The 22,767-nt window shown below is 42.0% G+C and overlaps 1 protein-coding gene across 10 annotated transcripts in view; it reads left to right on the top strand.

The window, feature by feature from the left end:
• MTA1 (metastasis associated 1) overlaps nt 1-22,767 on the top strand; it is a 141,959-nt gene that overhangs the window by 114,511 nt on the left and 4,681 nt on the right. For all 10 annotated transcript variants that reach the window (XM_078392455.1, XM_078392461.1, XM_020813015.3 and 7 more), the window contains one exon: nt 13,423-13,574. In XM_078392455.1, the coding sequence (XP_078248581.1) occupies nt 13,423-13,574 (152 nt within the window). The remainder of the gene's footprint in view (nt 1-13,422; nt 13,575-22,767) is intronic.

Here is a 22,767-nt window from a genome sequence, read left to right as displayed (position 1 = left end):
GAAGCATGGGACAATTTCAAAATTGCAGATAAGAAACCTGCAACAGCAGCGGTCAGGGCATTACATTCATCGCTCATGAAAATAGAAAGAATTGTCTCAGGAGAATTGGAAAAATAAGAAATCCAAGGTTCAAGAAAAAAAAATTGGAGGTGGTAATGAGCAGGGCATTGAAACAGTATATGAACCAGGGTGTCAGGCGTCTCTAAACAAAAAAAACGAAGTCTTTTTTCACGAGGGATATTGAGAAATTGACCGGCATGGGTGGCCAAAGGAAAAATGTTAAAACGGGCTAACATAAAAGCTCTTCTTAGATGTGGATTTACTAGGGAGTGGAAATATTTGGGAGAGTGATCCTGAGATGGAAAAAATCCAACAGAGAGAGGGAAACATACAGGGTTAAGGTTATTGCATAAGGTGACTGGATTCGGCGTAACAGAGCTTGTCCTTGATTATGGAATAAGCCCTGGTGAGATTCATATCTACCAAAGATTCCAGGGATACGTGAAGAGAAGAGAGTTTCTTTTCAATAATCTGGAACCAAGAAAAAGAGTAAGAATCACACAATAAATCATATATCAGGGATCCAGAATGTGAATTTAAAAAAAGACAGAGCCAAAATTTAAATGTAAGTAACCACGCAGTTGTGGAAGGTAGTGGATGCCCAATTCTAAAGAAATAGTGGAAAGCCGAATTAAGTTAGGAACTCCTAATATTCTGCGAAAAAACGTTGCTGCAACTTGATCAATATCCAAATTAGCCGAGTGTATCCATATAGGCACACCATACAGCAAATGAGAAAGAATCTTAGACTGAAAAATCTAAATGGCTGCTGGGATATATTGGTTTCCGGAAGAATAATGAAATTTAGAAATAGCTTTTAATTGGGGAGAAATTGAAGGAATGGCAGCTTTTTAATGAAATGTCCAGCTGAGTTTGTGATGAATATGAAGACCCAGATACTTATAAGAGTGAACTTGACGGTAGGAAGAAGATCCTATTGTCCAAGATGTAGGGGACCAGGAGCGGGGAAAGACCAAAATTTGGGTTTTATTGAGGTTAATGGATAGATCATTAAGATCACAGAAGTCCTGAAATTTAAGTAAAGTGCAACAAAGTCCTGATTTAGTACGAGACATCAGTACTGCATCATCAGCATAAAGATAAGGGAACACCATTAAGGGCCAGAGCCGACTGATTGCAAGGGGAAAGAAAAGAGGGGAGATCAGCTAAAAATAAATTAAATAATAAAGGGGCCAAGATGCAACCTTGGCGAACACCTTTGAGAATTGGAATTTTTTCTGCAAGAGTGTTGGAGTCAGGTAAACGAACCTGACAGGAATTATGGGAGTGCAATTGGCGGAGCAAAAATAGCAGCCGTGGCTCAATACTCCAGTTGGAAAGTTTTTTCCATAGTAGATCTCTGTTGACGTCAAATGCCCCTCGGAGGTCCACAAAGGCAACAAAAAGTTTGGTTTTGTTGTGGATTGCGTATTTTTCAGCAAGAAAAGTCAGCAAAAAGATATGATCCAGAGTGGACGCTCTGGCACGAAAGCCTACAGTATCTGTTCCTTTCCAGGAAGATCCTTGTCAGCAGCCCACGTGGAGAGTTTTTTCAAGAGATATTTAGAATATAATTTTCCAATATTGGATAATAAGCTTATTGGGCGATAATTTGACGGTTGAGAGGGATCATCTTTTTTATGAATGGGTATAAGTATGGATGATAACCAGGAGTTTGGAAAACAGCCAGAGTGATTTATCAGGGTAAAAAGAGTAGCTAAGGGCTCTGCCCACCAGCGAGGGTTTGTGGTTAAGATCTCATTAAAAATGAGATCGGGGCCAGGAGCTTTGCCTGGTTTAAGTGAGATAATTAGTTCGAGGATCTCTTCAGGGGTGACTGGGGACCACTCAGGAAGGTCTTCTGAAATGTTTACTGAAGAAGAACATGAGGACGTGATGGAGAAAATTTTAGTAAAATAATCAATCCAGGTAACAGAGGAAATAGAATTGGAAGGTTTAAAAGCTGGAGAGTTAGCCCGAGACACCAGAGACCAAAAAGCCTTTTGATCGTGTGATAGAATTGCTTGATGGAGTTGGGACCATTTTTGCTGGGCAAACCAATGTATTTTCTCATCGAACAAGGCACGGCCTGCCCTACACAAATGAAAATACAATTTTAAAAGTGATGGAGTGGGTTGTTGACAAATTAGTTGGAATAGTGTCCTGATTTGTTTTTTTAGGGACCACTTCATACTTTGTATTTTTATATAATCATCAGTGATTATTAAATTTTTAAGAACCAAGCCCCCCAACAATCCGCAGTGGAGTAATATTTATTTATTTAACTTGTATGCCGCCCACTCTACCCAAAGGTCTCTGGACGGATTACAACAATTAAAATAGATTTAATAGGACCAAACAACATGCTTCACAAGAGTATTAAATGTGTTAGTTCTCCTGAACTCTTTATCTGGTTAAGTGATACAAAATTTGGACATGAGAGAAGAAACAGGAAGGTCCAAGAAAGTGGCAAGATACTATAGCCATGAGGCGTGGAGTCAAACTCAGTCCAAAGATTGAGATTGCAAACCAAATGACAGACTTCATTGAACATGACAAGACTGATAATCATCTGAAGATGCCACCTTTAGGGAGAAAGTCTATATTATGGTCACTTCGTTTAATAATGACATGATGCTCAGGTTTGGAATGTTACCCTAGAGCCTCAAGAAGAGGCAATGTATTCCCCACTGTGAATTCCTATTCTCATTTTGAATGCCGCCTTAGAACAGAAATCCACAGTAAAAAATTGGCTTATCAGAGAATAGTAAAAGTGCAGTTATCAATGTGCAATTATGGCAAAATAAGTACATTAGTTAAAAGGAAGGATGAAAATGGTGGTATTTCTTTTCAGAAGTAGAAACCTTCTATATGCTCTTGCTAGAATAAGGCATATTTTGACATGACTCAAAGAGTATGAGCAACCAAAAATACAAATTGTTACTTTGGATAATTCAGAGTAAAATAGATGTGAAAAGAAGTGTAGGAAGAAAAACTTGCTGGCTGGAAAGAATTGATTCAGAAGCAACACATCATCAAAGCTGCCCCACTTAAGATCATGATAGCCAGCCTCTAATAGGAGAGAAACAAAAAAGGCTGGGTTGGTTTGTTTGTTTTTTCCGCCCACATTTTGAAGTGGGTTTCATTTTTCCATTGTGCTCTATAATATGATACATTATCTGCTACAATTTAAAAAAGAAAAGACAGTAATATCATAACTTTGGATTTCCTGTTTGCTGATGTGGAATGCTGTTGCTAAATCTACTCACAAGTCATTGCCTTCCTAGGTGGAACTTGACCCGGTAACCATGGTAGCTGTAAATGAACTTACTCCTGAGGCAGTTGTCTTGATGCCAATCCTATGCAGCAGATTTCTGGCATCAAGATGACCCTTGAGATTGACTTTGGGATTTTGCAGCTGGGCCATCGTTTTTTGTGACCAGGAACTATATGTTTGCCATAGTGGCAAGCAAAGTTCCCTGTAAGATGCACAACAGTGTGAGCATGTGCTGCTCTGCACATGGACGGGGCTCCATGCAGCTTTCCACCTCCTCTGCACACCCACAGCAATCATTTCCGGCCCTTCTTGTTCCAGTCGCAATGGAACTGCGCACGGGGTGGGGGGGAGAGATGGAGTCCCACCCAGCAGAGGCTGAAAATTAGAGGGAACATTGGTGGCAAGGTGTTTTTATGGATGGACCCATGCTTTGTATTGAAAGGCAATTCTGTTCTTTATTGACTCCAAGAGATTGTACTTTCTTCCTTCTGCCTATCCTTGGCACATCTGTTCCATGTGCAGAGGATCCGTTTTTTTTCTGTCTGATGATAGAGCCCAAGAGTGGGCAAAAAATTCAGTTTTATCCACATCTGGGTAAGACAGTCATATTGTGGGCTATAAAAAGCTATCCATGTTCCAGCAGCGACAACGCGTGCTTGTTTTATTTTGTTCTGTGGTAATAACTAATCCCTGTGACTAGTGTAAAAATGAACCCAGTGTTTGTAGTGGCAGCAGCAAGAGAAAAAAGGAAAGATGTGTGCACGCATGTGTATGCTCTTTATGAATCCAAAATATTGAGCAGTGTAATCATTCCCTCTGTTGTAAATGGAGTGCTGACACTGGGAAACTGGCATGTATGAAGCTGTGTACTGTGTTCATATCCAGGATCAGTGCTTGGAAAGTGACTTTTTAAATATATATAATTTACATTATTGCAATTTCAATACAAAATCAGGATTGTAAGCCAATACTGTTGCTGTTGCAAGGACAATTCCAGTAATTTTCTACATTGCTCATTTCTGTTACTTTTTTTTTTAAAAAAAATCTGTCTAAAAAAAGAGAAAACGACCTAAAATTTGGAGCTATCATATTCCCAATATGACCTAAGAAAGTATTCTTAGTTCTCCCTAAATTGTATGGGCTAGTAATAAGTTAACGTGGCTTTTTAAATTGGAGGAAGGGGATAATAGTATCACCAGGCATTGCGTTATTTGCAAAAGGGCCAGTGTTATGCCCTCCTGTGAGGCAGGACTCACACCTCCTTACCCAGAGAGTTATACATAACCTGTAACATGTTATTCCCCAGCTTTGGCCATAAAGAGATTCAAGCAGAATTTTCCAGACTCAGAGATCACATTCTTATCCACCACTCTTCACCGACTCTTATATTTATAAATGTCCTTCACATCACATTTTAAAAGCAATTCTCAAATAAAATGATGGGTCTAAAGTGGTCAAGAATCTTCTTTTGTCGCAGTCAATCCTCTGTTTTAAGCTTCTGGCTTCTAAAGTCCTGAAATTCCAAGGGACACTGTTTGTGTGTGATCTGGGAAACAAACATCTCCTTTGTTTCTTTGGCTTTTGCGCCCTTTTATTATGTCTCTGTGAATTTGGTTGGGAGCAGAGAGCTGGCGTTCTCTCCTCCTGTCTTTCTGCCTTCTTATGAATTATGAGTTCTAAAAGCACTGGGTGGGGAGGGAGGACAGTGGTCTTCCTGCAATGTCCAGTTGATCATTAAAAGGAAAGAGACTGCAACAGGGGAAGCATAAAGGCAGCAGTGAGGTTGCTCACTTGCATGAGTGTTTTGCTTGCCCCTGCCCTGTGACTCGTTCAGATGATGTGAGAGGAATGGGGAGAGACATGTGTTATAACGTATTTGTGAGTATATGAAATGATGGCTGTATCAGTGAGAGGTTGAGGGAGTACGGGAAAAGAATGGAAACAGGCAAGGCTGTGGTGCTGGCAAAGAAGGGCATATACAGTGGTGCCTCCCTTGATGAGGATAATCCGTTCCAGCAAAATCGCTGTAGAACGAAATCGTCTTCAAGCGAAAGTAAAAAAACCCATTGAAATGCATTGAAAACCGGTTCAATGCGTTCCAATGGGCGAAATACTTCAGCATCCAGCGAAGATCCTCCATAGGACGGCCATTTTCCAGTGCCTGTATAGCGAGGAATCCGTCCTAAAACACAGCGGGGAGCCATTTTGCACAGCAGGGAGCTATTTTGAAGACCTGATGATCAGCTGTTCTGATCATCGTTAAGCAAAAAATCGGTTCCCAAAGCAGGGAACTGATCATCATCAAGCAATGTTTTCCTATCTAAACATTGTTTTGCTGTATATATAAGGTCTACACTAGTTACCTCATTCTTTTGATTTTTGAGGCCTTTACTTTTAAGCTTGTTTTTATTTAAATCATAGCATTTTTAAACTTGCACCTGTGGCACACATATAGATTAGGGTATACAAATGTATCTTATGTCATCCTTTTTTGGGGTGACATACATTCTGATTTTTGGTGATAAATTAGTGGCCATGGTCACACCAGCAAAACGTCCCGGTTTTCTTGCATCTTTCACTCTCTGAGCAGTCGCACATTGTGGTCATGTGACATATATCCCGAGGTGTGCGTTCTGACATATTTTTGAATTACTATAGCGTTTCCCTAAATTTGATGTGACATGACCAGCAACACTTAGGTACCGGAATATTTCCCTCTGGGTTGTTTCTGTTTCTGGGGCCCCCTTTTTTCAAAAAATATATTTGTTACATCGATGTTTTGGCAATATTTCCTCAATTAGTATGAGTTTCTGTGCTGTGTTTGTGCCTCTTGCAGCACAGAAACTCATAGTCAGGCTTTGTTTTCATTGCAGTTCTATCACGAGGTCCCCATGAAGAAAATATGAAAGGGCTCAGGGGAAGGAGCACTACTTGATGGAAGGATCCACAAATAAGTGAAGTGCAGACAGAGGCTGATGACATAAGTTTTCCAACACACCGACACTTCACTTGCTAATTAAAAAAATTAACGGACATGCAGGCAAACAACATCACTGGCCAAAGCACACCCACAGCAATCATTTCCGGCCCTTCTTGTTCCAGTCACAATGGAACTGCGCACGGGGGTGGGTGGAGCCCCATCCAGCGGAGGCTGAAAATTAGAGGGAACATTGGTGGCAAGGTGTTTTTATGGATGGACCCATGCTTTGTATTGAAAGGCAATTCTGTTCTTGATTGACTCCAAGAGATTGTACTTTCTTCCTTCTGCCTATTGTTGGCACATCTGTTCCTCAGAGAGAGCCAGTGTGGTATATATAGTGACAGACTAGAACTCGGGAAACCTGGGTTCAAATCTCTGCTTTGGCATGGAAATTCACAGGGGATTGGTAGTGGAAAAACCATACCTTGAACACTCTGTTGAAGAACCATAACTCATATGCAGCTTGATGGCACATAACAACGACAACAAACTCCCTAGCGCTCAGCCTCTTTTCTCTACCATGCCCTGTTTCTTCTTTCAAGTCATCAAGAAGCACAAATAACTTTCTGGCCTAGAGAAAGAGAATGAGATGCTATGGCCTTATTGGCAGAAAAGGGATTAACAGCTAATCCACTTGTGCCTGCCCACACATTAAGTTCTTCAAGAGAAGCCCTTCTTTAGGTGACTTTTTCAACTACAGTACTGTGAGGGAAGGAGTATCTCAATGTTATTTGGATGCCAGGAAAGGGCCTTTCTGTTTTCCCAAGCTTTAAAGTGCCCTGTCTGTTGGTTCTTCTTCATGGTCTCTGTGAATGCACACAATTGGGTTATATTGCGCCTGCGCAGGACCTCTCAGAAACTTTTAGAGCTTAAAGATATGCAATTAGTTGGACATTCCCTCATGGAGCGCATGCTCCGCTTGCCAAAGACCTCAGTTCCTTTTAACCACTGCTCAGGCCACACCTTTTGATGAGCTAGTGCTGTACTTTTGATTTTGGAAATCATCTTCTATCGTGCCTTACAGCCAATTCTTCTTTCTTTTGACGTTCTCTTGTGAGTTCATCTTCCTTTTATACTCTCCTGAGTTTTTGCCTCTTTCCAACTCCTTTCCATTCCCCCTTCCCTTCCCTTTCTTCCCACTTCTTTTATGCCCCTCCCACGGTCATTTAAACGGTGTGTGCTTTGCACAAACAAGATCCCGCTCTCCGACGGCCACAGTTGTTGCCTCTTCTGCCTCTGAGAACAACATCAGCCACATAGCTGTTTGGAGTGCAAAAAGCTTACAAAACCAGCCCTCAAATTAAGATTACAAAGATTAAGATCTCACCTTTCGGAGAAATCTCTCCACCCTCTAGCTGCCATGATGGAATCAGGCTCCCCTCCGGTTCCCAGACAGGAACAGTGCTCAATCCCGAGCCCGGCAACCCCATATCTGAGATCCAAAGAACAACTGAAGCCCTCAAGATCGAAGCTGACCTCAGCGTCCTGCATTTTCAGGGCGGGCAATGTCTCCACAGATGTCTGAATCTCTTCCAAGGTCACCCCCTCATAAGCGCAGAGCTAAGAATAGACATCTCTCTCCCAAGGACTATGACCTGCCTCACAGAGAGTACATCTATGTCCGAGAATCTCCTCGGTACCACCGAAAGAGATGTCTACAGAGATCCCTATCCTGTACAATATGAGGTATACCCTCATAGGGATGATATTGAAGGGCCAGCTTATTATGACGAGCCCAAGCATGTGCGATACACAGTGGCCTATCCACGCTCTCCTTCAATTTTCCCCTTTCCTCCTCGACATCAACATTGAGTCCAACCGTCAACAACAGCAACTTACCATCAAGTCGCAAAACCTTCCAAACCTGCTTTGAAACATCGATCGGTAGGCATCAAACAACCTCCAGCCAAACAATCCAAGACATCAGCTACAGTTGAACGGTCTCTTCCTGCTCCGCCCTCATCTCAGTGTAAACACCATACATCTTCTTTACATGTCACAACTACCTATACCAGTCCTCCCCCTCCGCCACCAGAATCTGACCTCGCATTATCACAACCTATGACATTGAAAATGCAAAAACCACAACATCACTCTCCTTCTTAAAATCCTCCTCCTCTAATAATGAGTTCTCCTCAACTACATCTCAGGAGTCACCTTCCAACCTTCCCACACCAAATACAGATGTGGCTGAAAATCTCCCACCATCACCTTCAGAGGACTTCACCTCCTATAGTCAGATGGTGTTAAGAATGACTTGAACTTGCTGTAGAGGAGCCTCCATCTCAAAAAAAATATACAGTTTTTGATGATATTAATCAAGATAAGGTACCCCCTTTAAGTCTCGCATTCATATCTACAATGCTAGATCTTGTAAAGGAGTCATGGGATAAGCCACCATCCTCCCTCCAAATTTCTCGGAGAGTAGAAAACCAATGTAAGACACACGGCACTTACACCTCGTTCCTTTCGAAACACCCCACTCCAAACTCTATTATAGTGGAGTCAAACCAATCCCACGCCCAGAACAAATCCTCCGTGGCACCGACTAATAGAGAGGGGCGGAAACTCAACATTTTAGGGAGACAGCTTTACTCACTCGGGGGTTATCAGTGCCAGCTTTGGAACATGCGCTCCCCTTTCTCCAGGCAGCCCCTGAAGAATCCAAATCAGACGCTTTAAATATCCATCTCAAATCCTCCAACTTAGCTATGCAACAACACATAGCTTCCAGACATACAGCAGACGTAGCATCCAAAGCAGTGGCTACTTCCATCACCTTACGTTGACACGCTTGGCTATGATCTGCAGAAATCTCAGATGATACAAAATCCCGTATTGAAGACCTACCCTTCAACAGTGCCTGTCTTTTTAACGACAAAACGGACGAAGTCATGGACAACTTATGTAAGATTCACAAAACGGCAAAGTCTTACTTGACTCAACAAACATACAGATATCGACACCCTTTGTCCACCAGCCCTTCGAGCCACAATACAAGCCCTACAGATCACAATCTTCCTACCGGCCATACTCTGCACCATCCATCTCTTCGGGCCCTAACTTTCGGTCCCAACCTCATCAGCAACAATGACGCCAGCCATTTCGTCATCAGCAGAAGAGGAACACGTTATATCCCTGACTTCTTCAAGCCCGAGATCCGCACCTTCTAGACACATCTTTCTCTGTTTCTTGGTTCTTGGTCCCATATCGCCATGAACTATTGGGTTGTTTCCATCATCAATCAAGGATACCTTATCGACTTCGATTAACTGCCACCTTTCATATAAAGACCACACCATTCTCCACAGTCCTACACAAAGAAGTACTTCTTCTCCTCCAGAAAGGTGCCGTCCTTCCAGTTCCAAACTCAAATATCCACAATGGTTTTTATTCCCGTTACTTCACCATACCAAAAAAAGACGGAGGCCTCCGCCCAATACTCGATCTCCGAAAACTCAACAATTACATTCATCACAGGTGGTTTAGAATGACTACCCTTAACACCGTTATCCCTCTTCTTTCTCAAGGAGACTGGTTCATCATCATAGACTTACAAGACATATACTTCCATATCTCTATCCATCCCCGACATCACAAATTTCTACGCTTTCATTTCAACGACACTGCCTACCAATTCTGCGATATCCCTTTCGGACTCTCTATCGCACTGAGAACTTTCACCAAGTGTCTCACCCCAGTTGCCACCTTCCTTCGTCTACACGGCATCACAGTTTTTCTGTACATCGACAACAGGCTCATCCTTTCAGATTCTTACCAAAGCACATTGAAAGACACTCGCTTTACACTAAACCTCTTAGTGGATCTTGGGCTCAAAGTCAGTTTTTCAAAATCGCACCTCAAACCAGCACAAACTGCTACATACATAGGAGCCCAGTTAGACTCCTCTCAAGCGCAAGCCTTTCTGCCTCAAGAAAGGATAGGCAAACTAAAACAAGCCATTCAACCATTTTGACCTCTACACTCTGATCAGCTCATCATGTCCAACACCTCCTCGGGCTCATGGCATGCACCACGGCAGTCATTCAGCACGCACATCTCAAAATGCACTCTCTTCAATCATGGTTCCTCTCTCTATTCGACCCCATAGAGGACCACCCTTCCAAACTCCTAGTTGTTTCAAGAGAACTCTCCCATCAGCTTATGTGGTGGACTTTCCACCCGAACCTGCTCATCGGTTGACCATTTGCTCCGCTTCAGCTGACGACTCAGGTCACAACAGACGCCAGTCCTTCAGGATGGGGAGCACACTGTCAGGGTCGCAAGATTCATGCCCTGTGGAATTCAAAAGAAAAGCTACTGCACATAAATCATTTAGAGCTTTTAGTGATAATCAAAGCCTTTCAAGCATTCCAACCACTAATCTCCAGACAGGCAATTCAACTGGCCACAGACAATATGACTGCACTTTTTTTATGTCAACAAACATGGGGGTACCCATTCTCTCCACCTCCTGCATCTGGCAGTAAGACTCTGGGAGTGGTGCTACTCCCACCACATATTTCCCGTGGTAGTTCACGTAGCAACCCAAGACAACTCACTAGTAGATCACCTTAGCCGGATGACCACATCCATGCACAAATGGTCTCTAGACGACACAATCTACAACCAGCTATGCAGCCAATGGGAAACCCCAGCAATAGACATTTTTGCTACTTCCCACAACTCAGAGTGCCACCTATACTGCTTCAGAGCAGGAACTGGCAGTCATTCACTCAGAGATACCTTTATGATTGACTGGGCTCAGAGCATCCTGTATCTCTTCCCTCCAATCCTGCTCATTCAGCGGACCATCATAAGACTCTTGTCAGTCTCACACCAATACCATTCTAATCACTCTGTGGTGGCCCCAAGAAGCATGGTTCATCCAACTCAGGAAAATCTCCTCGGACCATCTTCACCTCCCAACCATCCCTCACTTACTGACTCAAGACAAAGGGACAATCCACCATCCAGGTCTAATGTCTCTCAAACTTATGGCATGGAGGATCCTCTCACCATAAAGGCTGTCCTTGATAGAGCCAGGAAGCCTTCAACTCAGATTCTCTGTAATCAAAAATGGAAATCATTCTCTTCCTTTGCCACCTCCAAAAACTTAATATCAGTACCAGTCTCTTTGAAGACCCTCCTCACCTTTCTTTTACATCTTTCTCAACGTGGTTTATCCCACTCCACACTAAAAGTCTGTATTTTTGCGATTGTTGCATACCAGCCTCCAAATTCTGAATCAGCTTGCCTGTTCTCATACCCGACACTTAAAAAGTTCCTCAAGGGTCTTCACAACACGCGACCCCCTCAGCGATCCATTCTCCCAGAATGGTCTCTGGAAGTCATCCTAAATGCATTCACCAAACCTCTGTTTGAAGCTATGGCCACAACCAACCTAAAGCTCCTCTCTCTAAAAACCCTCTTTCTAGTCGCGATGACATTAGCTAGAAGGGCTAGCAAACTCTCAGCCCTCAGATCAGACCCTCCTTATATGCAGTTTCATCCAAACAAGGTCACCCTATATCCTGATGTTTCCTCTCTCTAAAATTGTATCCGATTTCCACATTAACCAACCATTGATTCTACACTATTTTCATCTCCCCAGATGAATATTGAGCGCATGCTCCACATGCTCAACATCCGACGATCCCTGGCTTTCTGTATCGCCAGAACAAAATCTTTCAGAAAATCACCAAGACTTTTTATCTGTTTTCATGACCCTCATAAAGGCTCACCTGCATCCTCATAAAGTCTATCGAAGTGAATTGTACAGGCAATTTCCTTGGCTTATGAACTATCAGGCAAATCTGCCCCAGAAGCCCTTAGAGCACACTCTACTGGAGCTGTCTCAACATCAACTGCCTTTCAACACAGCATTGACATTTCACATATATATTGTACTGCCACTTGGTCTACTCCATCGACCTTTATCTCCCATTACCGTCTGAACGTTTGGCCAAAGAGTGATGTAACCTTTGGACGAGCTGTCCTAACCTCCTTACTTCAGTGACGTCCCACCAACCAGTAAGTGAGCTTGCCAGTCACCCATATGTGTGTATTCACAGAGACCATGAAGAAAAAAGAGAGGTTACCTACCTGTAACCATGGTTCTTCGAGTGGTCCTCTGTGAATCCACACATCCTGCCCATCCTCCCCTCTGTCCGTCACTTGTCATCTCAGTTTATATCTGGCAGCGGCGGACTTATGGGAACTGAGGAGGTCTTTGGTGGGCAGAGCATGTTCTCCATGAGGGAACATCCCACTAATTACATATCTTTAAGCTCTAGAAGTTTCCGACAGGTCCTGCGCAGGCGCAGTATAACCCAATTGTGTGGATCCACAAAGGACCACTCAAAGAACCATGGTTACAGGTAGGTAACTTCTATTTTTATGCTGTTTGCTTTTTGTTTTTAGTTATGTCAGCTGCTTATATGCTGCCCCATTATAGTTTAATGTTTTAGAATTCTTACTTTATTATTTATTTTATCTGACTTTAATTTTGATATTTTTTGTAAGCCACCATCGGAACCTGCTAAAAGGAAGACTGTAAATCAAAATACTGGATTTTTCCCAGTGTTTTTTCCCTTACTATTCATTCCTGTTCCCAGGAGAAGCATGTCAGTCAATACTTCATCTGTTGGAGAGCAGGGCTGGCTCATTCTTCTTCACCATAGGCACACAAAAGGAAATAGGGAAGATTTCTTCATTTGTAGTCCTTTTTTCTTTGTGAGATTCCAGTAGTTCTTCATGTGCCTTCTTAGTGTGTTTTTACCCCACCTGCTTACATTCCCTGTCTAGCTTTATAGGGATCAGGTCTTTGCTGCTCTAGTCAGGGAGAGCTGGGCCCCTCCAAGACAGAGGTAAGAAAGAGGAATGTTTCAAAGGGTAGTGAGTCCCCTTCTACCTCCCATGAGAACAGGAATTTATAATAGGGGGAAAAGAACAATTTTCTACTCATTAGAGTATTGTGAAAACATCATTAGTTTTTTTTCCCCAGAGGTGCTTTCTTCAGGCTCTGTTTGTTTTGCTAGCTTTGCTTTAGTTTGTTTTGAGGACCTATAACATGTTTTGTTGTTGTTTTTTGTTGTTGTGTTAGGGACCAAGTCGAAACTTGCTGCTCAATGGGAAATCATACCCAACAAAAGTCCGGTTAATCCGTGGTGGAACCATGTTTCCAGTGAAAAGGAGGAGGATGAACTGGATTGATGCTCCTGATGATGTTTTCTACATGGCCACTGAGGAAACAAGGTAGTGCGACATCCTTTAGTTGAATTTAGAACTGGTGCTCATTGAAATTACAGAAGCAGTCATGGGAAACTACGCAGGCCTGAGCTCACCAAGGATGAGCAAGACCCCAGTGAGAAAAATGTCCCATACTCCCTGGCTATTTGTAACCTTTTAGACCACATGAAGTTTCCAAAGATGTATCAATGGCAGCTCTATGTCGAGTGTCATAGTAGTCTAAATAGGATGCAACTCAGGCATGCATTACTCTGGCCAAGTCAGACATATCCAAGAACAGGTGCCATTAGTACATTAGCTACAAGCTTTGCAGACCCACTCCTGGCCACTGCTGAAATGTGGCTCTCCAAAGCAAAACTGTTTTCACATGCCAATGGAACTATAACTACTTTTTTCTTTTTGTTGTGCACTGAACATGTAGCAGAATGATTATTATTTCTTTAAGAAAGTAAAAAGAGTGTAACCTGAGGCTTGCAGTCCTAAGCTTGTGCTTCTGTGTTTTTTACTTTATTCTTTGTTGTTTTAAAAATATTTCTCGCCTCAAATAAAGCTTCCCTGAAGTTCATGGTGCCTTTTGCGTGAAACTTGGCTAGAGTACTCTTCTGCATTGTTGTTGTTTAGTCGTTTAGTCGTGTCCGACTCTTCATGACCCCATGGACCAGAGCACGCCAGGCCCTCCTATCTTCCACTGCCTCCCGGAGTTGTGTCAAATTCATGTTGGTTGCTTCGCAGACACTGTCCAGCCATCTCATCCTCAGTCATCCCCTTCTCCTCTTGCCATCACACTTTCCTAACATCAAGGTTTTTTCCAAGGAGTTTCTCTTTTCATGAGATGGCCAAAGTATTGTAGCCTCAACTTCAGGATCTGTCCTTCCAGTGAGCACTCAGGGTTGATTTCCTTCAAAATGGACAGGCTTGTTCTCCTTGCAATCCAGGGGACTCTCAAGAGCCTCCTCCAGCACCACAATTCAAAAGCATCAATTCTTCGGCGGTCAGCTTTCTTTATGGTCCAGCTCTCATTTCCATACATCAATACAGGAAAGACCATAGCTTTGACTATTCGGACTTTTGTTGGCAAGGTGATGTCTCTGTTTTTTAAGATGCTGTCAGGGTTTGTCATTGCTTTCCTTCCAAGAAGCAGGGGTCTTTTAATTTTGTGGCTGCTGTCTCCATCTGCAGTGATCATGGAGCCCAAGAAAGTAAAATCTGTTGCTGCCTCCATATCTTCCCCTTCTATTTGCCAGGAGGTGATGGGACCAGTGGCCATGATCTTAGCTTTTTTATGTTGAGCTTCAGACCGTTTTTTGCATTCTCCTCTTTCACCCTCATTACGAGGTTCTTTAATTCCTCCTCACTTTCTGCCATCAGAGTGGTATCATCTGCATATTGGAGGTTGTTGATATATCTTCCGGCAAGCTTAGTTCCGGCTTGGGATTCCTCCAGTCAGGCCTTTCGCATGATGTGTTCTGCATATGTTAAATAAGCAGGGAGCCAATATACAGCCTTGTCGTGCTCCTTTCCCAATTTTGAACCAATCAGTTGTTTCATATCCAGTTCTAACTGTTGCTTCCTGTCCCACGTATAGGTTTCTTAGGAGATAGATAAGGTGGTCAGGCACTCCAATTTCTTTAAGGACTTGCCATAGTTTGCTGTGGTCCACACAGTCAAAGGCTTTTGCATACTCAATGAAGCAGATGTTTTTCTGGAACTCTCTGGCTTTCTCCATAATCCAGCGCATGTTAGCAATTTGGTCTCTAGTTCCTCTGCCCCTTCGGAATCCCGCTTGTACTTCTGGGAGTACTCGGTCCACATACTGCTGAAGCCTACCTTGGAGGATTTTGAGCATAACCTTGCTAGCGTGTGAAATGAGTGCAATTGTACAGTAGTACAGGCTATATTGAATTTCTCTCTGAAGATAAACTGGTTATGCTAGCAATTACTTCTATGTTAACCATTTTCCTAATAGTATTCCAATGTAGACGCCCAGCTCATTTTGCAGTAACGATATCATGTTCTTATTTGAAAGCAAACTACTTCTTGATCATTATTCTTAATAGATGTTTAAAGGTATATTCCCATTTATCTTTATCTAGGTTAGATACTACTTTACTTCTTAACTTCTAGGCAAGAAGAGAAAGAAATAGGTATAGGATAGGGAGAATGCTATTTACCACCAAGTGCTATTTAAAATGATGAAGTTTGGGTCTTCAAGGGACTTCTGTAGAATGAAGAGAAAGGAACCAAAAACAGAAACTCAGCAGGAGAGAGGTTTTCTATCTGGAAGAGTTGAATTAAGCAATCAGGCAAGTAATGTAGGTAGGAGCAAAGTGAGGCAGGAAAAGACCAAGTTGATGGGGCTACAGAAGAAACAGTGAAAATGAGGCGAAGGGCCTTTTAATTTGATCAGCGGAAAAACAGTCACAGAAATGACAGAATTGTAGAGTCGGAAAGGATCTCAAGGGCCATCTCATACAACACCTGGCAATAAAGGAATACACATCTAATACTGTGGGTCCTATCCATTAGAACTGCAGAAGACAAGTTCATCTTCTGTGTGACAGCCCTTCAGCTATTTAAAGATGGCCGTGATATCACCTCTCAATCTTGTTTTACTAAGCTAAACATAACAATCTCCCTTAGGCATTGCTCACAGGGCTTGCTTTGCATTTCAGACCTTTTCCCTTGGTTACCTTCTTTTAGATACAGTGGACCCTTGACTTACAGACGGCTTGACTTACAGACTTTTTGAGTTACAGAATTCTCTGGCCGCAAAATTTAGGTTTGACTTGCAGACTGAGATTTGACTTACAGACCAGAAAAAAACCAAAATGGAACAAAAACGGCCTGTTACGGGATTAATCGGTTTTCAATGCACTGTAGGTCAATGGAGACTTGACTTACAGACTTTTTGAATTGAGAACCGCCTTCCAATACAGATTAAGTTCTCAAGTCAAGACCCCACTGTATGTTCCTTTCACATTCTCTGCATCCTTTCCTTCCCATCAGCCTTTTCCTATCATTATCAGGGATTCAACAACCTCAGTCACCTTTTCTGCAACGGGAAGTACTCAGCTTGTCATAAAGTATCTCTCTTTTCAGCCTTTGGTCTCTGAGAAAGAAAGAAAAAGTGGTCTGTCTCATAAGAGTAGAAATTTTCCTGATACTGTATCATTCATCATCAGTGCTTTGCTGCTGCTTCCTAAAAACATTTGTTTGGGAGGGAAAGGAATCTATCCTCCTTCTCCTCCTCACAAAGTTCAAGTTATCGCAAGAAGCAATAATCTGTTTTTCTTCATAACAGCTTGTGCAAGTCAAGCCATCAGAAAGTGCCAGCAGTATCTCACTGGTGCTGCTTCCTCCAAATTCCTAGAAGAAACATGAGTGTGGTTCTCTGTAGGGACGCTGGAGGGCAGTAGATTCATTGCTCCTGCTTCTCGAGCTCATTCAGTCAGAGCAGGTGTTGCACTTTTGTGTGCATTGATTGATACCAAAATTTTATGCTACAATGTATGGCTTTAGTCAGTACCAGCTGTGACCAATCGTGACAAAAAATAGTTTTCCCCCTCCCTTTTAAAACCATCTCCAGGAGATGTTCTGTTTGTTTCACTTTGTACCAGTGGCAGAGTTCAGGCAGCAGCAGATGCTCTTTTATTTCAGGACTGTTTCACTTTAAAAAAACAAAAGCCGAAAACATACAAAAATCTAACAAAATTTCAAGCACTTCCTTTTTGAAGGCAGCTGATTTCCAAGGGAGATTAGCAGGAGACTGCTGCTGCCATCAAAATCTTTCAATTTAGTACTAATTTGCTAATGTACAGGAGAAAAAGTATTCAGCAGATAAGATTTTAAAGCTTTTAAAGAGTTATAAAGGATTTCTTCAGTGTTTCTGAAATATTTGTTTTAATCCATTTCTTAAAAGAAATGCTAATACTTTGAGATAAGTGGTATAGTGTGAATAGAAACCCTAGGTATGATATACAGTTAAGGGGCACAACAGTGGCACCAACTGGCACAAAGCAGGGAGGAAGAGGTGCTCTATCTGGCCAAGACCTTAGTTCTTTCTCTTGCTTCAAAATAGTATATATTTTTAGCTTCTCTTGAAAGGCTGCATTCTGAGCAGTAGCCCTCCTGGCTTCCTGCCTACAAATAATTGCTACAGTTATTTGATGACTTGCCCCTTCTTCCATTTCCTTTCAAATCTCAGCATATCTAAAATCTCTTATGCAACTACTCTCATTTCCTGAGATTCCTCTCCCTTTTTTTCTTAAAGGATTTTTAAATTATTCTTATTCCTTCTCTCAGTATTTTTGATCCTGGAATCTCACCCACTATTTCCTTAAACTTTTTGAAATGTAGAGTGAAAATGATCATCAGCTTCCCCTTTCCTCAGTATCATGAATCTCAAGAGGCCACCATCATTTCCAGCCAGGTTCCCCCTATTTGTACTTCATGTACTAGTTCAATTTATTATGGATCATATGTTGCTGTGTTATTTGGGGCTAATCATATGTTAATTTATTTTGTTTAAACATACTACTCTTTTCTGATTCAATGGTTTTGCAATTTTTACACTATCTTTGCGATTATCATCCTCACAAAGCTCAATGAAGAGGCAGGATTTAACAATCCTTTGAAGTGGAAGTGCAAAACGCTCGCTCAGTCAAATGTAGCCCCAAAATGTGAGCAGCACAGCACCTCATAAATCCTTCTCTGGCATGTAGGGAGCTCCATGTGCATTAGGGGCTTCCCTGTTCTGTCACTCTTCATGACAACTAAGGTAGGACAAGGAGAGGACTCTCCATCTCCCACACATTCAGGTTAACTCCCTTTTCAGGGCCTGAATAGGGCTGCTCTCCCTTGCCATTGCCATGAGAGAATGCTGCCCCCCCCCCGCCAATGAGCCTTGCTTCTTTTGAGTAGTAATGCCCACTGAGGTTACTGTAAGTTGGAAGAGGCTGAAGCTGCCTCCTGTTCCCAGCTACCTCACAGAGAATTTCATTTTGCAATTTTACTAAGTGAATAGTCTTTAATGATTTTAACATGGCAGCCCTATGAATGAGTGATCTCCAAAATGTCCTATCCTCAACAGTTCTCTCAACTCCTGTAAGATAAGTGTCATCTATGCCTTCCTTTAGGGACTCAATCCATCTCATATTTTATCTTCTTTTCCTGCGGTCTTCAACCTTTCTCAGCATTATTGTCTTTTGCAGAGAAGTTTGCCTTCATTATTCTTGCCTTCAGTATTAATGTAGGCTTGATTTGCTCTGGGATCATTTTTATTCATCTTTCTGACAGTCCAGGATATCTGCAAGGCTCTCCTCTAGCACCATCTATCAAACAAATCAATTTTTTAATGTTGGTTTTCTTGTTTGTCCAGCTTTCACCCAAACATAATGATTAGGAATATAAGAGCATGGATGACAGGAACATAAGAAGAGCCCCACTGGATCAGGCCAAGGGCCCATCTAGTCCAGCTTCCTGTATCTCACAGTGGCCCCACCAGATGCCTCTGGAACCACATGAGACAACTAGATACCTGTCTCCTGATACCCCTCCCATGCATCTGACATTTGGAGGTACCTTCCTTTTAGGCATGGAGATTATACACCCCCATTATGGCTTGTAACCTGCGATGGGACTTTTCCTTCAAGAATCTGTCCAGTCCCCTTTTAAAAGCATCTAGGCCAGATGCCATAACCACATCCTGTGAAAAGAAGTTCCACAGACTAACAACATCCTGGGTAAATAAATATTTTCTTTTGTCTGTTCTCACTCTCCCAACACTCAATTGGAGTGGATGTCCCCCGGATCTAGTATTGTGTGAGAGGGAAAAGCTTCCCTCTATCCACTTTATCCATCCCTTGCAGAATGTTATACATCTCAATCATGTCCCCTCCCAGGCGCCTTTTATCTGCACCAAAGAGCCCCAAACGCTGTAACCTTTCCTCATAAGGAAGATGCCCCAGCCATCATGTACTCAGTCATCATGTACCCAATTGCTCTCTTCTATACCTTTTCCAGTTCCACTATGTCTTCTTTGAGGTGCAGTGGCCAGAACTGTATGCAATACTCCTGGTGCAGCCTTACCAGCGTTTTGTACAATGGCATTATAATGTTGGCTGTTTTATTTTCAATCCCCTTTTTAATGATACCTAGCATGGAATTGGCCTTCTTCACTGCCGCCACACACTGGGTTGACACTTTCATCGAACTGTCCACCAGCAAACCAATATCTCTTTCCTGATCCATCACGGACAGCTCAGAACCCATCAGCTGATAAATAAAGTTTTGAATATATATATTTTTTGCCCCAATGTGCATTACTTCATGTTTTCTTATATTGAAACGCATTTGCCATTTTGCCGCCGGTTCTCCCAGTTTGAAGAGATCCTTCTGGAGCTCTTCACAATCCCTTCTGGTCTTCACCACCCAGAAAAGTTTTGTGTCATATGCAGACTTAGCCACCTCACTGCTTATCCCTGTCTCCAGATTATTTATGAACAAGTTGAAAAGCACCGGTCCCAGGATAGATTCCTGGGGCACACCGCTTTTCACCTCTCTTCATTGTAAAAATTGCCCATTGACTAGACCTACTCTCTGTTTCCTGGTTCTCAACCAAATCTCAATCTATAAAAGGATTATCCCCTGACTGTGGAGTTTTCTCAGCAGCCTTCGGTGAGGGACCATGACAAATGCCTTCTGAAAATCCAGATAGACCATATCTACTCTTTTGCCTGCATCCACATGCCTGTTGACCTTTTCAAAGAATTCTGAAAGGTCTGTGAGGCAAGACTTACCCTTACAGAAGCCATGCTGATTTTCCCTCAGCAAGGCTTGTTCTTCTATGTGTTTTAAGATTTTATCTTGGATGGGGCTTTCCACCATCCCCCTGGAATAGACATTAGGCTAACGAGCCTGTAGTTTTCCGGGTTCCCACCTCCTTCCCTTTTTAAAGATTGGCATAAGGTGTGCTGTCCTCCAGTCCTCTGGCACTGTGGCCATTTAAGGGACATGTTGTCTATTTTAGTTAAAAGATCAGCAACTTCATTCCTCAGTTCCTTGATAATCCTTGGGTGGATACCATCTGGGCCTAGTGACTAACTGATCTTCAATTTATCATTTAGGTTCAATCAAGTGCTCTAGCACACCTGTTTCTTTCTGAACAACCCATCGTTTCTATGATCCACATGGTCTAGGGCTTTGACAAAGTTTATAAAGCATAGACAGGTCTTCTTCTGAAATTCTTTAGTGCGCTCCAGTAGCCAGTGGGTGTTTGCAATATGATCTCAAGTGCCTCTTCCTTTTCAGAATCCATCGTAAATATCAGACATTTCTCACTCCATATTAAGTAAAAGTGTGGCAACATTTCAATCATCACTTTTGTTTGCATTGAAAATTAGAGCAATGGTCCTGTATTCCTTCGCATTTCCTTTCTTGAAGATTGGAATTATGTTGAGCTTTTCCAATCTGTGGCTCACTGTTTTGTTTCCCATATTTGGCATACTCTTGTTAGTGTTGTGACAGGTTCAATCTCTGTGACTTGAAATAGTTCTATTGTTATTCTATCTTCCCCCAGTGTTTTATTTCTTCCCAGTGTTTTTAAAGCAGCTTTCACTTCATTTTTTTAGAATTGCAGGTTCTTCATGATAGAACTCTTCCTCAAAGGATTCATTCATCTATTTCTGTATATGTCTTCAGTAGTGATGCCCCACTAGACGATTACCTCGCAAAATGGTTAATTCGCTAGACGATGAGTTTTTGTGATCGCTATAGCGCGTCGCAAAAATTGTGTTTCCTTGTTTCCTATGGGCGATTTTCGCTGGACAATGTTTCGGACCGTGCTTCGCAAGGCGGTTTTTTTTTTCCTGGAACCGATTTTCGCAAGATGACAATTTTGACAGCTGAGTCCATGACTCGCAAAACAAGTGTTTTCGGGACCGTTTTTCGCAAGACAGTGATTTTTACAGCTGATCCGCACTTCGCAAAACAGTTTCTCTATGGGCAATTTTTGCAAAACGACGACAATTTTTCCCTATTGGAACGCATTAAATGGATTTCAGTACATTCCAATGGGGAACTGCATTTCACAAGATGTTTTCACAAGACAGCGATTTTCGCTGAACAAATTAACATTGTCTTGCGGGGCACCACTGTATACTGTTTCCATCTTCTCTTTATTTGATCTTGGTCAGATAGTGTGCTTCCCAGTTGGTCTTCCAACATTCCTAACCTAAGCTTATATTTCCCTTTGATTTCTTGGATCTTCTGAAAGAGATTTCTTGTTTTTCCCCTTTTGGTATTCTCCTCTGTTTCTTTGCACTATAACTGTTGTAATAATTCTGTTTGTCTCTACATGTCAGTTGCTAAAAAGCTGCATTCAGGGTTCTGGCCTTTTACTTTTGCTTATCACCTATTATTGACAGTTCTGGTGTTTCTTCCATCTAGGTTTTCATTTTCTTTTTATTATAGGAATTGCCTTTTTGCATTCTTCCTAATGATATATCTTGTTTCAATCCACAGTTCTTCTGGTTCACAGTCAATTGAGCTTAGTAATGCGGACTTGTTCTTTATGTGAACTTTAAATTTATCAGGAATGTTAAATTATATTTTGGCACTGCAATTATTTTCTTGTTCTTTTTCAGCTTTACTCTAATTTTGAATAGTAGCAGTTCATGATAAGTACCACAATCTGCTCCTAGTCTTGTTTTAGCATAGAGAATACAGCCTCTCCATCTCCTGCTTCCAATTACATAGTCTATTTGGTTTTTATGCATATTGACCATCTTGTCTGTACAGCTGTCTGTTCTGTTCCTTTAAGTGCATATTTGTAATAAACAGAAAGATGGCTTCATAGAGCTCTATGAGTTGTTCTCGTGCTTAGCTTGTCTCCTAGACAAAATTTTCCAACATTTGAGTCCGCTTTGTTTCTTACTTTTTGGTTCCACTCATCTATGATTATAAGCATGTCTTGTTTTAGTGTGTTACCTCTGAGATGCTTACATAAACACTTTCACTTTCACCTTCTCCAGCATTTCTAACTGCAGCATAGACTTGAACAATAATTATGTTGATAGGTTTTCTATGGAGTCTGATTGATATTACTTGGTCAAACCTTGCATTATAGCCCCTCACTGCATATGCCACATCTTGCCTCAGTATTAGAACCACTCAATTTCTTCTGTTTGTCATTTCCAGAGCA

The sequence above is a fragment of the Pogona vitticeps genome, chromosome 4 (assembly GCF_051106095.1).
Source record: "Pogona vitticeps strain Pit_001003342236 chromosome 4, PviZW2.1, whole genome shotgun sequence".
NCBI lineage: Eukaryota > Metazoa > Chordata > Lepidosauria > Squamata > Agamidae > Pogona > Pogona vitticeps.
Note: the sequence above shows the minus strand (reverse complement) of the source record. Positions and strands in the feature narration are given on the sequence as shown.